The sequence below is a fragment of the Cyphomyrmex costatus genome, unplaced genomic scaffold, assembly GCF_001594065.2.
Source record: "Cyphomyrmex costatus isolate MS0001 unplaced genomic scaffold, Ccosl1.0 scaffold29, whole genome shotgun sequence".
In the NCBI taxonomy this organism is placed as follows: domain Eukaryota; kingdom Metazoa; phylum Arthropoda; class Insecta; order Hymenoptera; family Formicidae; genus Cyphomyrmex; species Cyphomyrmex costatus.
Window position 1 is genome coordinate 695,886 of NW_017277017.1, and position 15,877 is coordinate 711,762.

Below are 15,877 nucleotides of genomic sequence, written 5' to 3' on the forward strand. Positions count from 1 at the left end.
TAACTAAATTTAAACTACATACTAAAAGCAATGCTTTCCAGAAAATACATTTAAATGTTTTGATACATTAAAATTTTGTAATATTAATTATGGAATACAATTTTGATATAACTAACAACTTATTTTATTATCTATTTTAAGGGGCTAAAATAATTAATATATTGCAAAGTTGCAATATATTAATTATTAATTAATGTTACGATCTACATTTATTAATAATTTATTTGCAATATGTATAATTTTTCTATTTAGTGCAATTTTGTAATTTTTTTTTATAGTAACAACGTTAATATTTAAATTTTATTTTACCTAAATTAAAAATTTTTTTTTAATATTGAATAATATAAATGTAAAATATGATACATATTATCTATACATATATTTAGGATTTTGCCCACTCGCCTTATAGCGAGATTCTGATTGAGAGTCTCTAGAAACTTTATTATCTATCTCTATCTTCGTTGCGGCAACGTTAGAAACCTTTCTTCACCATATCTTAGTTTTTTAGAACGGCCGTACACCATAGGGTGATTCTAAATATCATCGGGTAAAATCAAAATGTTATAAATCCCGAGTGTCTTCATCATGCTTTGTTGTCGAATATAATTGAAAAGTAAGTATGCAAAGCACGAAAATAAGAACATAGCTTGAACTCAAATGTCGAAATAAAATGTTGAGCATATTCTGAGATACTCGGATCACAAAGAATGATGTTTACATGTGTCGCAAATACAAACGCGAATATAAGTATGCTTTCCTTTTAGAGTTTAGAGGACACACTCGACACCATATATTATGAAATTCGAAGCGCGGACGTATGTATGAGTGCGTGTGTGTGCATATAATGTTGAAATTTAATAAATTTTATATCACATTATTTAGTGAGTGTTATTAAAAAGCATCTCAATAAATGTTTTTAAAAACAGCTTTTATTTCACGCGTCATGCCCATGTATGTATACGTGCCCACGTTGTATGTACATACATACACACGCACGCACCTACATACACACCTAAGAGAAAAACCTAAAAACGGTAATCCTTTTTTTTACGTTTATTTTGCAAAACCGTATAGATAAAATCTAGTGTCGGAGATGGATGCATACCCGTGCTAATAACGGCCAATCCTGGCTCTTATTAGCATGGACACACACCATATATTAGTATCCTTAGAGAAAAACTATTTGGTACTGATAATTATAAATTTTGTTAAACGTTTCTTTAACTCCTACATGGAGCATAGGGCTTCTAATAAAGTTTTAGTAACAATAGATTTTTTTCTAGTATTATTAGCCTAATGTTTAACCTCCAGATTGGGAGATACTTACATATACCAACTGATATGTGAGACCTACAATTTAACGTGGTTTAACGTCAAATCCAAACGGCGCTGGTGATCAAAGATTTCTTACCAGAAGGGACATGGAACCATTTTGGGCTTGTCAAAAATCACGTATGAGTGTGATCGCGCAAGTAAGGTAAATGATTAAATAATTATAATTATTTGAATCATTTATTATAGCCATTTCAACCATTTTTGTAAAAACTGTATAATTATAATCATTTTCAATTACCAACTATATAATATTGGCACGAGTTTTCGGATTTCCACCCGAGTGTCATGTCATCAGTATCAAGATTGGAGTAATGTTTGGGTAATACTCAGGTGGGAATTTACGTTGGTTGATAGAACTATACATACATAATGGTTATTGTAACTAATAATATGGTACTGTAGTTGTATAGTCACAATTATTATTATAGTAATATGAAATTATATATAATTATAATTATCAAATAGAGTTTTTTTCTCAGTATACTTAATAATACCGTACGAATTGCTATCGATTTACTGAAAGATTTTTCGTTGTTATTTACACTTATTTTGCAAGCAATAAATTCGAAACTTGGATATTTTGAGAGTAATAAAATTAGACAATACTTGTATCTTTAATCGAACAATAAATTTTTTCTGGTACTTTATTCTTACAACTGCTTACATGCTGAGAAATTATTTATTGTTATTTGTACTATTTTACAAGTAATAATTTCGAAGTTTAGATATTTTGGTAACAAATTAGCAACAAATTTCTATGTCATTTTAAGTCCACTTTTGTTCATATACTTTCTCTAACTTAATCTTTCCTTAGTGAATATTATTTTGAATACAAAATTTTTCAAAAAAAAATTGTAAAATAATTTTTTTTTTATAACCAGTTAACAATAAATAAAAACATTAGAGAGAGAGAAGAGAGAGAGAGAGATAAAATTAATTTTATTCATTTTGTTCCGCTTATCAGATGTGCATGAGATGTATCCCGAAAGAACCAGACAATCCAATAGATAAAGGAAGGAATCCAGCCATAAGTCGATTATAGACTGTAACATATTCTTGTTTCTGGGCAAGTAAAAGTGATTGACGACTGGAGACCATAATAGAAAGATTCTGGTAAATATGAACTACATTTATCACAATTTGATAGATCAACCAATCATAATAAAAGAAGAGAAATCTCCTTTAATTCAACGATTAATTACGGATATCTCAGAAGAAGATGTCGATATCATTAGTATCAAAAGCGAGGAATGTATTACACAAAATGAGATAACAAACGATGATAACGATACAAATCTGAAACAACAAGAAATTAACGTGACAGAAAATATAGACTTATCACCGACACTTATCAGAAATCATATAGTCAACCATACAAATCAAACGGAGGAGGCTACAAGCGAAGAACTCTCTGAAAATGACGAAAATAAAGAAGTCGATAGGAACTTATCTTCTCCAGAATTTCAATCTGATGATACCCGGGAAATGAACTTCTTGGAAGAGCTGCAACATGCAAAAGAAAAAGAAAAGCAAGTCAAAAAGCAAAAATTAAAATCAAAACAATGTACTAAAATTTTGAAAGAGACGGATGCGATTTCTGCGAATTCTACAGTAATAAAATTACCTTGGATAAGCAAAAATAATAGCGAATACACACACGCACATACACAATATGACAATATTAGTAAAACCCTTGAAAACATAAATATATTACTTGGTAATACAAATAATAGTAAAAACAAAGTTACAAGTAGTCCAAACACCGTTCAATTTGATACATTTAACATAAATCCTACTATAATAAATAAAGAGGACGAAATTAGCAGTAAGTTACCACAAATTACCATCGATAATACTAATAATGCGAATAGTTATCAAATGGAGGCAGATCAATCATGTAGTTCTGCAGAGACAGCTCAAAGTTCCATAAATAAGGATATTGTCGCGTTAAAATATCTCGGTTTAACTAATTCTTCGCAGACAGTTAAAAATAGAGTTAAACGTAAGCGAAGAGTAGGAGGACGCAAGTCACGAAAGCAAAAAGTGACGGTTTCATCTCCGGAAACATCCACAAGTTTAAGCGATATCGCGCAGTTAGAGATTGATGAGGAAGAATTGTTACGAGAAATCGAGGATGAGTTGAAGTACAAACAGGAGATCTTATTGCGTAAACAACGTATCGAGACTATGCGAGAAATCGTGAATAATTTGAAAAAGGAAAACCCCTATAGAAAGGAAGATGATGAACAAACACGTCAAAGACAAGCGCGGATAACCACAGCCATAAATTCTTATCGACAGTTCAAAAATCAAGGTACTCCTTACGAAGATAATTTTGTCATTAAAGATCAAACGGGTTCCGAAGCATGTCGATTTAATGTGAAGTTCACGATCGAAGATTTACAACCGACGAGTTACAATAAAGGACAACGAGTATACAGAATAATTTACGACTTCGCAGAAGGACGATTAAAACGCACCATAAGCTTAGGGGCCGCGAGTGAGACAAATCAACAAGTAGAATTGCAACATCTACAGGAAATCCAACCATCAACATCCATGAACAAGGCAGATATTAGACGATCAGTAAGAAAGAAAAAAATACCAAATTCCTTCTTATCATTCACTACGGATACAAAAGACAAGTCGCTTAGCGAAAAACGCAGGCAAATGGCACTTACCCGAGTTCGTAGAAGAAATGGCCAATTTATCAAGACAAGCAAGAACACACAAAAGTCGACCAAATAGTCAAATGAGAAATCAAAAAACATGAAACCTAGAGTAAGTATTTTTAAGTCTCGACGATCTGAGAAATAAGTTAAACCTGCGTAAAATTGCACAAGGTAAAACTTGACAAGAAGATTGCAACCTCGTTGATTGAGACCAATCGTATTATTGGCACTGTATAATATTCAGGAGATAAACTAGATGATAGGAATATTGTCACAGAAAGCTAGCCAGCTGAATCAGTGGAGAATAAGCTATGCTATTATATATAATACACAACTTATAAAAAATAACCAAGTGATGGTGACGACAACTTCTAAAGATGACATGAAACAGCAATCAGAGATCGAATAAGATGCAGTTTTGAAAGTGAACGTTGACTTTATAAATAATAATCATAAAAAAAGGATTGAAAGGTGATTTTAAAGATATTTGCTCTACCGCTAAGAGAAAAAAGGTATGAAAAATAGGTTTACTCGAGATTAAAGTTAATCCACATCGCAAAGTAGGATCGATAGTTATAAATAGTGATTCCATAAATTCGAAATATGAAATGAAATTAAAAATATATTTGTCTACAAGTACATTTTAATTCGTAATCTGTAAGTTTACTTGATAAACACTAATTGTCTCGATAAATACTAATTGTTATTTGAGAAAAATAAATGTGAAATCAGTAGAGTTATCGTATGCTGTTGTTTAAGACTAAATAGAGTAAGCATTGATAATATAATAATAAAATCAGTGTTAATACAATAGAGAATAAAATATTGTCAGTAATGTATTATATCATGACTTTTTATTGATTTTTCTTACATAATTATTGGAGGATTTGAAAAAGGCTCGAAACAGAAGCTGAAATATATAATCGACTTTTTGCGTTATTATTGTATTGAATGTAATTGCGTATTACTTTAAACAGTCAGAAAGCTTTCATATGCACAAATAAAATTATCGCGTTTGACTTGTGTATTTTATTATAACTCTTGTTTTATTATATAATAAGAGACCTTTTGTTTATGTTTAGTTAACAGATTACATTGATTGCATTTACTTCGTTAGTTCTTTTAATAATGTATCATAATTATTTTACGAATTTGCCAGGATTTACAAAACATATGCAGCGTCCAACTCTACCCGTCTTGATCACCAACTGATTGCAACAGGAAGAAATAGGATATTGTAGTATTCATGAACTATCAATGAAAACAATACAATTAGAATTATTATGCAAAAGATATACTTACAATTGTGATATACGTATAACTGTAAATATTATTAGTTAATGTAAACACTTTTTGAATAAATATTTATTCCTTGAATGGAATACGCTATATCGGAATCTATTGTACAAATAAATTTAGTACAATAGCAATTTAATTAAATACTTACATTAGTAAACATGGTGATACAGACTGGCGAATAAAATGCACTTACAGTTATTGGCTTTTGCATCATAATCAGAACAACGTTAGTTCTCACGTGACGACTAAGATTAGAATTAAGCCATTCGCCAAAGTATATTCCATTACGAAAGTCCTCGGCCTAAACATATATATCTAAATTAAGTAATTTTCAGAGTTATAATAATGTATTTACAGGATTATTAAAACTTACCGCACTTGTGAGAATAGTGCCATACCATGAGTATGTAAATGTTTGCAGCAATTTTATTAAAGCATATGACACAAATATGTATAAATTATTGAAATCCGAAAACTATTACAAATGTTTAATAATTAATATTACATCATCGAATATTTATATAAAGCTATGTAATATTGGCCTGGTTTACATCGTGAAAGAATTGGTACTCGTATTAAATGTGTTTCATGCGTTTACATCGCCATTTGTATCATTTGATACGCGTATCAGTTTAGTACGATAGTCCTGCTTGATACGCTCGTACCAAAATAATCCGACAGCGTTTACATCGTGCGTACTAAATGTTTATAGTACGAATTTGATACGAATATAGTACCTAATACGCGTATCAAGTGCACAATGTAAACCAGGTCATTATCACTGTTTAATGAGAAGTGAGATACTTGTAAGCGCAGTCTTCATCTTTACACACTTTTAGAAAAGAAAAAAATATTATTTAAATATATATGTTGTATTTTTTACTTTAGTTATAGTATCCGCAAGAAGATTATGACATTTTCTTATTAAATATTCTTAAAAATTCTCCAAAATGCTTTTCGTCTTGTAACCAATTGTGACTGCGTATAGCACATTATGGGTTAAGTATTACAAAATCACAAACATTGATGTTACATTAATGTATACACGTACTGTTGTTACGTTATATATCAACGCGCAAAGAAGTACAGCGTTGGAGATAACATGCCAAAAGACGATGGGTCCATAGACATGCTCCAGTGTGTCGCGACATCGCATTAGTCTCTGATGCTTTTCCACGCACATCCTCAGCAGATCTAAAAACTTTTCAGTGGGCAGAGGATTCATGAGCCTAAAGCTCATGGCGCGCATTGTCGAGGAGAACTGGTAGACATAGAAACCAAATGCGGTGTCAACGCTGTACGCCGTTATCAAGCTGAGTGAACAGGAAGTTTCGAATAGTAGATGTAGATGATATAAAAGGTTGGTGGGAACAGTCCAGAAATATCCGTATCCTCCACTGACTGGTAGGGTAAAGTTCGTAGTTAAATGGGAATGCAAAAGACCTCGGATTATGAGGAAATATGGGGGCGTAAAATACCCCAAGATCAATAAACTTGAAACCAAGAAATATCCATACGCCATAGTGCATGTCTTACGTAATGCCGAAAATACTACCGTTTGAACTTTTTTATTCCGCGTAAGCTCCTCCTCGAAAAGATTATTCAGCATTCGGTGATAATTTATCAAGGCGCCACGATTTATCGCGAAAGTCCCCACCTTAAAAAAGATATGAAATGCATTTTTTTTCTGCGCAAATCAAAGAAATTACTTACAGATTATCATTTAATTCACAATTTTTGATTTGTAATATATGAATTTTAAATTTAAAATTTCTTCCTTATTGAGAAAAATTAATATTACAAAGGAATAATGTCAAATAATGATTATTTACAGGACTCATTAATGCATTATCTATAAATACGCTGTATTTCTTAATGCTGAAATGTTATCGATACGTAAATTTTACGTATAATTGAACGGAATTATTAGGTCCTAAACTATATCTTCAGTGGTCTGCACTAAAAAGTCCTATGTGCCATACTAAAAGTTAGATCAATTGAAAATAAGTCTTTAAAAATTTTATTTTTATTGATTTCTATCAATCGGTTTCCCTGGTGCTTTGTAACATGACAGAGAGCGAGATATTTTTAAACGGTCATGTGTTATATTCTTTTTATCATTATTATATATTTTATTTTCTTTATTGAGCCTCAAATAATTGGAGTATATGTTCCATTATTGTTTGAAGATTTGATAACGTGATTTATATTTTTTTCTTTTTTCTTAAATTAATATTTAGGTTTTTGTGTTTATAAAAAGTTTAAATTATTAAAAACAAAATTATTTTGCCATTAATAAAGCGTGACGTATGAAGAATTTGTATTACATTAATTAGAAGTAACCTATTTCAATGTACCTAATACATACATAAATACGTAAAAATTATGTATCGACTGTAATACTGTATTGGTCATTACTCATTAGCAATAACATTTTGGAGTTAATAAATTGTTTCTGTTACTAATTTTCACTGTGTATTATATACACAGTACATATATTTATGTTATTGATGTAATAATATATATAATAATAATAATTATATATATATATATATATATAATAATCACATAGCATAAATTAGTACACATACATATATATATATTTCAAATATATTTATATTCAATTAGATTGTTCCACCTTTCGATAAACTTCAGCTCACTATATTTTACTCTTACTGTCTTATACTCTTATTCGTTTACTCTTTCGTTTATCCAGTAAATGAATTATCACAAAAGGTTTGTTTGTATTGCATGCCTCAACATGCTCTAAAACATGCTTACTCCGATGAGCATGTAGGAGTGAGGAGTTATGATGAAAGCATGTTGGAACATATTGAAAAATGCGATGCGAACAAACCTATAATTGGTAAAAGTACCGATCGATAGAAATCTCCCCTAACAGTACAATCATATAGCAACAGTACAATCATGGAAGTCGTGTGTCCCTTGGCAAGGGGGGGGGGGGGTGAAAGTTACCTCGTGTGGAAAGTTTAACGTTCCTGAACATCCTATATAGGTGTAGAATAGTTCTTAATATCATACACGTATTATATATCATACGTTAATTTTAAAACTATTATTGTTAATAACTTTTGAACGAAGGACAAGCGACGGCTAAAACCTGTTGGAGGTTACTCATGGTCATGACCTTGACAACATATGTCAAGGTCAAGGTCATTGGGGGAGGGTCCCCTAATCGGTACTTTTACCCTACAATTTATACAAAAATGGGACACAACCGACTCTTAGGCCTATCGCACATGAAATGCATAATAGAGCATGAGCATAACATAAAACTGTTGGACCCATAAGCATTCAGCATAAAGTTGCCATATTAATTAACATAAGATGCTCATTGATCCAGTGATCTTATGTTATGTTTATGCACTGTTATGCATTTCATGTATTTTGGGCTTTAACGTACCTTATGTATTATAATATATATATATATATATATATATATATGTATATATATATATACTACATATATATATACAGGGAATGGAAGTAACTAGAAAAAAATGCAAAAGTACATTTTTAAATTGATTTTAAAAAAGTAACGGAAAAGTAACGTAAAGTTATTTTTCAAGTAACGGTAACTATAACGAGTTACTTTTAAAAAGCGATAACTGTAACTGTAACTAGTTACATTTTTTACTCGGTAACGAGTAACTGTAACTAATTACTTTTAAAAAGTAACTTCCCGTTCCCTGTATATATACATAAAACATTTGTAATATAGTGTTGTGACATGCTCGACTTTTCAATTGTTCATTTGTAATATATAAAATGCAATTTTCCTCTAGATCATACCTTAAGAATGGCGCTAACGGCACTTATTGCTAACCCTACACATTTCATCAAATTCATCAAATTATGTCTAAAGATATAGCTCATATGTATGGTTAAGGTTGCAAACATTATCATTATAAAGATCACACAAAGTGCGTAGTAATACGTGGATTTGTCGGAGTTTGGCGTATACCAACATCCACTTATAATGAGCAGAGTTCGAATGAAACGTTGATAGAAGCGGTACGCTTGCAACTGTTTATCCATTTTTTTCATATCTGCATTAAATATATAATTCAAAGAGACGTCGAAAGGCTTCTAAACTGGAAAAACGCATTAATTTTACATGTTAGAGAAATAAATTTTAAATATAAAGTATAAAAGTATTAATAAATGCTATAGCAAAATATTTAAATCTATTTCGTTAGTTGTTCACTAAAAGTACAATTAAGATTTTCATTACATTGAAACATTTGATATGCTTGAATCTCTTTTTTCACTGATATTTAATTGTATACGATTATAATATTATTCTTTGATCTATATAGATTAAACATCACAAAATTGTACATTAATGTTTTCATATATTGGCATTGCGTCATATATGAACGTATAAAGAAACATGGCATTAGAGATAATATATAAAAAATAATAAGAACCACGAAAAAGATCCAGCGTATCGCAGCAATGAAGTAGCTTCTAATGCTTTGCAACGTATATATATATATATATATATATATATATATATATATATATATATATATATAACATATTTTCAACAAGATCGTAAACTTCTAGGTAGATAGAGAATTAATGAGCCTGAAGGGATCATAGTGCTCATGTCGAGGAGAATTGATAAACATATAGAAATCAAAGATATTGTCGACTTTGCACTCCATCATGACTTTGATTATCAATATATCGTCAAGGCTGTCTTGAAGGGCAGAAAAAGTCATCGGAAACAATCATAAAGGAGTCCTGTACTCTACTAAAATTGGTAAAGTGCAGCTCGCGATTAAATGAGAATGAAGAAATAGCTGATTAAAACAGTTGCAATGATAATATATTCGTACGTCAGAGTCTTATGCAGGGGCAAAAATATTATTGTCCGAACTGTTTTGTTTCACACGTATAAACTTCTCTTCTAAGAAATCATTTAGTTTTCGAGGATAATTTATCAGAAAACCGACGAGATGTATATTTCTTTTTCACATGAAACAGAAAAATTATTTCATAAAATAACATCGCACATTTAATACAATATGTAATATTCGAATTTAAATCAAAATTTTTGCTCATTGTAATAGTTAGATCGTTATAAAAAAATAATATTTATTGAAAGGCTAACTAATTTAATAACTAAGTATGCTCATTTTATTGTTCAACAAGTAGCATCTATTGTAAATTTTTAATTTTCTCTAATTTTGTAAAAATAAATGTTAATATATTCACATAAAGATACGTGTAAAAAAGAATTTTAAATAACTTTAGAATTAGTCGAAAAAAATGTTTACTTTGCAATCTAATTTGATTCGTTGAAATTTAGCGAGTGAACATATTACATTATATGCACCTATTATTCATAATATTGTACACATTAATATACACTATACAAAAAAATTAGGGAGGCACTTTAAAAGCTGCAAGTTTTGTTGATTTTGAGAAACCAATATCTCGGCGTTCAAGAATCGCAGAATATTGTTCCTTAGCGCGTTTTAAAGCGTAAAAACTCTACCTTAAAATGGTTTAAGTGAAATTTTTCGTCCCATTAAACTGTTTTTTCTTTTTTTATTAAAACCAAAAGCAGATAGTGTTAGAGTTTTGAAAATATTACGATATTGTAGCCTGCCACAGGCAAAGCAAAGACAAGACAAAAAGTATCACCACATCAGCTTTGAAGCAGAGAACAATTCCTTTAAAATAGTTTTAAAAAATTCTTCTAGTTTGCCTAGGAGCTGAGTTATCAGGTTTCAAAGTAGACCCAATTTTTTCACAAGATTTTGGTTATATATAGCCTGCATTCGCTTTGTCCGATGTATACCATGAGGAGGTTACTCGGTTGGAGTTTGCACATCATGGTGTGTGTGTGTGTGTGCGTGTGTAGGAGTGTAGTGTGTGTGTCTGCAGAATAAGAAAAAAATCTCACGATTCGTCACTCTCATGGTATTTGAAATATACTATCGAAATATTAGTTTCTTAAAATTGACAACATTTGTAGATCTTAAAGTGCTCCCATAATTTTTTTGTGTAGTGTATATTAATGTATCTAACAGTCTTAAAGAAAAACTTTTATGTTAGAAGACTTCTTGAACTGAGGAATATTTAGAGATGTTTCCGATACGAATGCTATGACGATTTTTATTACTATATTGACATCAAGTCAGAGAAAGAGACTTTACCTTCTTTACCTTTCCAAGTAAATTTAAAACTGTTATTGAAAGATTTCAACTAATATTGGAGTTACTCTCTTTGAAGTATTTTTTTATTGACTAACATTTGCATTATACGTATCGTCTATAAGTGTCTATCATCAAGATTTTTGAAAAATTAATGGCAATCTTATGGCCAATTTAACATGTCAGTCGATAGAATTTGAAACGGGCAATAATTCAGGTTTGTTATGACTATAGACAAATTATAGACATAAGTCTATATAAAAGGAAGATTGCACTTCAAAGAGAATATTAATAAGGTTTACCGCGAAACCGCATCGTTATTGTAAGTTGAATCCGGATTAACGTTATTTTTCTCATGTAACTGATTAAAGGCAAACAGATTTACGATTCTCTTTTCTTACACAAAATGAAAAACCTCTATGTTTTTTATCGATCATTATATAGTCAATATACAGTTGTGTTATTATGCACATGCAAGCGGGAGAGTATACTGATATTTGTTATTAGAACTTTGATAGCGTAATGTGAAGCAGTCTGGATAATGGAGAGTCCCGTTCAATCACCTATATTTGTCACTTGTCTCGATCGGACGTAATGTTAATATATATGTATTTTTCTTTCACACTTTATTGAATTGTGATTTACAGGTTTAAAATTTTATTAAACATACGTGCATGTAAAATTTTTCGCTGCTGTTTTTTCCGTAAAATTTTCATAAATTTATTTATTATATTATATAGTAAAACTTATTTATATTTATAGTAACATAATTTAATTATATAATATATACATATAATATGTATAATTCACAAAGCCAGACAGATTTAAGATTCTTTTTACTGATAAAATAGAGAAAGTTCTACGTTGTCAATCGAAACATTGTCCACCGTTATATTGTTAGCTGTATAAATGCATAATCGCTGTAATAGCTTGAGGATATAAGCAGACGTCTGCGAGTAAAGGGGGTCTCGTTCAGTCACCTATGTTCGATATTTTCCTCTCTAGTACCTCTACGATATTGACATACTTATATTTTTTTTACATTTGCTAGGTCACTGTGCGACTCAAAAACTTTATTAGACACATGAAGAATTAAGCGTTTCTTAACTTTCTATGTTTATCTGTTAAACTCTAATTATCTTGCACAAAGATTAAAAAAGTATTAATATATATAATACGTAAAATTCAGTAAATTTATAACATTAGCCTTTTTCTGCGCGCGCTACGCGCGCGATTCAGAATTATTGGAGATACACAAACAAATCTGGAAAAGACCAAACTGGTTTGTTAATCCCCCTAAAATTACAACGTAGGTTCTTCCTTTACTTAATTTTTAAAAAAATTTAAGCATTTATACATCCTTAAAATTTTTTTCGGATTTGTCTAATTTATGAGATTATTATTTGTTTTTTCCTTTTTTTCCGTTAGTTTTAATTAACTGTCTTCATTTTAAATTATTGATTTTCGTATTTTTTTAATTTTTTTATTTTTCCCCGCTTCTTGAAATAGTCATGAAAATGATGATTTTCGTCTTCTTTTAATCTTATTCAGTTGTTCTTCGTTTTTTTTTATATTTTTCATTCGTATTTTTTCGAAAAAATCATTAATTTAGTAAAATGAATTCTCAAGCAATCGATACGAACTCGAAAAATAATCACTTGGGGGATGTTACAATCTTTTTTTGTGTATAATTTTTTTTTTGGAGGTTGGACAAATGAAAATAACGGGTAGACAAACGTGGACAAACAGTGGACAAACGAATCTAATAATAATATTACCAATATTCGCATTTACAGATTCCAACTTTATAGAGCTGCTTTGTGAAGTTGGCATCTTAAATGCGAATATTGGTAAAATCATTATTGCATTCGTTTGTCCACTGTTTGTCCACGTTTGTCCACCCATTATTTTCGTTTGTCCACCCTATGTTTATTATATTTTTCGTAATAGTGTAAAATAATCACTTGGGGGTGTTACAATTTTTTTTTGTGCAGAACTTTTTTTTGGAGGTTGGACCAAAGAAAATAACGGGTGGACAAACGTGGACAAACAGTGCACAAACGAATGCAATAATGATATTACCAATATTCGCATTTGGGGGTACCAACTTCACAGAGCGCTACGCGCGCGATTCTTTTTATTTTGAACGACCATATAATTTTCTCTTACAAAGTTTATACCAAAGCATAGCCGATTAAGCTTTAAATTATAATTACATTTCTTTGCGTCTTATTAAATTCGTCATATTTGGAAAATCTTATTGATTTCCGCAACATTTCCGTCTGCCATATTGAATTTAAAAATTTGGAACACGGAATCAAAATTAGCGTTCGCGGTAACCCCCATTTACCTAATTTCGCTGAAATTTTATTAATTTTTATGTATTTCGTAACACTTTCGTCCGCCATTTTGGATTAACCATTTGGAATTTCCTAATTTTGATCACAGATTCGAAATCAGCGTCCGCGTAAGCCCCCTTAATCCAAATTTCGCCGAAATCGGAAAACCTTTAAGATTTTCGCATCTTTTCCGTCCGCCATATTGGATAAGTCTTTTTTAATTATCATAATTTTTACCATGTTTTTAAAAGAGCGTCCCCGAAAATTCCTTGTTACCAAAATTCACCATTTTCGGATTACTTTAACTGCCTCAACGAATAAAGTCTTCAAAAAAGCGTGACACGCCAATTTTAAGATATGATGTTATTCTTTAAACATTGATTAAGTATTAACTATATAATACTAAATAAATGTTAATAGATTGCACTGACATTTTTAATAACGTAATTATGTTCTACGAATTTATCAGCATTTACGATTATGCAGAACAAACGACCTAATCGTAAAGGCCAGTATTAACGGATAGATAAATTTGATGAATATTTCATGCAACATATTTTATTTAAATTGATTATTGTACTTGATTTGCATTTGGACAAGGTACGCAGTTAATTTTACATAGATCAATATTACATTTTATAAAAAGATTTATATTATCGAAATTGGGAAGAATGCGTAAGCATTAATAGAAGCGCCTGTATTGTTTGTCTTTTGAAAAGCACCGAATAACTTCGGTTTCAAAATGCAGCCTCTTTCGTCGGTGAGTTGCAGTTTGTAGAAAAAATGGCCAATTTATGAAGATAGGCAAGAACATATCAAAGACAACCAAATAGTCTAATGTAAAATCAAGAAACATGAAGCCGTAGAGTAAGTATTTTTAAATCTCGACGGTCTGAGAAATAAGTTAAACCTGCGTAAAATTGCTCAAGGTAAAACTTGACAAGAAGATTGCAGCCGACTTCGCGTCCGAGACCAACCGTATCATTGGCTAAAATATTCAGAGGATAAACTAGATAATGGGAATATATTGTCCCAAATTGCCATCTGTGATGCATAAGCTATGGTACATAATTCGCAACTTATAAACAATAATCTAGTGGTGGTGGCGACAACTTTTTGGGATGACGTGAAGCAGCAATCCGAGGTTGAATAAGTTGCAGTTTTGAAAGTGAACGTTGACTTTAAGAACAATAACTATAAAAAAATGATTGAAAGGTGATTTTAGAGATATTTTTCTTTACTGCTAAGAATAAAAAAGATATAAAAAATAGGTTTAATCTAGATTAAAGTTAATCCATATTACACAGTAGGATCGATAGTTATAAATAGTGCTTCCATAAATTCGAAATACAAAATGAAATTAAAAATGTTTTTGTCTACAAGTTCATTTAAATTCGTAATCTGTAAGTTTACTTGATAAACACTAATTTTCTCGTATACTAATTATTATTTGAGAAAAATAAATGTGAAATCAGTAAAGTTATATTATGCTGTCTTCTAAAACTACATGGATTAAACATGAATAATATAATAATAAAATCAGTTAATATAATAGAGAATAGAATATTGTCCGTAACGTGTTATGATTTATTATTGATTTTTCTTACATAATTATTTGAGGATTTGAAGAAGGCTCGAAACAGAAGCTAAAACATGTAGCCGATTTTTTGCGTTATTGTTATTTTGATTGTAATTGCGTATTATTTTATACAGTCAGAAAGCTTTAATTTGCACAAATAATTATCGGCTTGACTTCTACATACTATTATAACTGTTATTTTATTATATAATAAGGAGCCCTTTGTTTATGTTAGTTAACAGATTACATTGATTGCATTTACTTCGTTAGAGAGGTTCTTTTAATAATGTAATTATTTTACGAATTTGCCAGGATTTATAAAACGTATGCAGCGTCCAACTCTACCCGTTTTGATCACCAACTGATTGTAACAGGAAGAAATAGGATATTGTAGTATTCATGAGCTGTCAATGAAAACAATACAATTAGAATTAATATGAAAAAGATATATTAGGTGTACAAATT

The 15,877-nt window shown here is 30.4% G+C and overlaps 2 protein-coding genes across 4 annotated transcripts; one reads left to right on the top strand and one right to left on the bottom strand.

The window, feature by feature from the left end:
* The first annotated feature begins 1,424 nt into the window (after positions 1–1,424).
* On the top strand, positions 1,425–5,288 carry LOC108775191 (uncharacterized). Of its 3 annotated transcripts, XM_018541485.1 has the most exons (3): positions 1,508–1,665; positions 2,300–4,116; positions 5,167–5,288. In XM_018541485.1, exon 2 carries the CDS (start codon positions 2,455–2,457, stop codon positions 4,081–4,083), a length of 1,629 nt encoding a protein of 542 aa, XP_018396987.1. In that variant the 5' UTR covers positions 1,508–1,665; positions 2,300–2,454; the 3' UTR covers positions 4,084–4,116; positions 5,167–5,288. The 3 variants fall into 3 exon arrangements, with proteins under 3 accessions (XP_018396986.1, XP_018396987.1, XP_018396985.1); XM_018541484.1 differs by lacking the exons at positions 1,508–1,665; positions 5,167–5,288 and adding an exon at positions 1,425–1,477 and having other exon boundaries at positions 2,300–4,562; XM_018541483.1 differs by lacking the exon at positions 5,167–5,288 and having other exon boundaries at positions 2,300–4,562.
* LOC108775192 (odorant receptor Or2-like) lies at positions 5,024–6,955 on the bottom strand. The gene is made up of 4 exons (XM_018541486.1): positions 6,358–6,955; positions 5,680–5,781; positions 5,455–5,607; positions 5,024–5,258 (listed from the first exon to the last, which is right to left on the bottom strand). The coding sequence occupies exons 1-4, from the start codon at positions 6,913–6,915 to the stop codon at positions 5,196–5,198; spliced, it is 876 nt and encodes a 291-aa protein (XP_018396988.1). The 5' UTR covers positions 6,916–6,955; the 3' UTR covers positions 5,024–5,195.
* Positions 6,956–15,877: the final 8,922 nt, after the last annotated feature.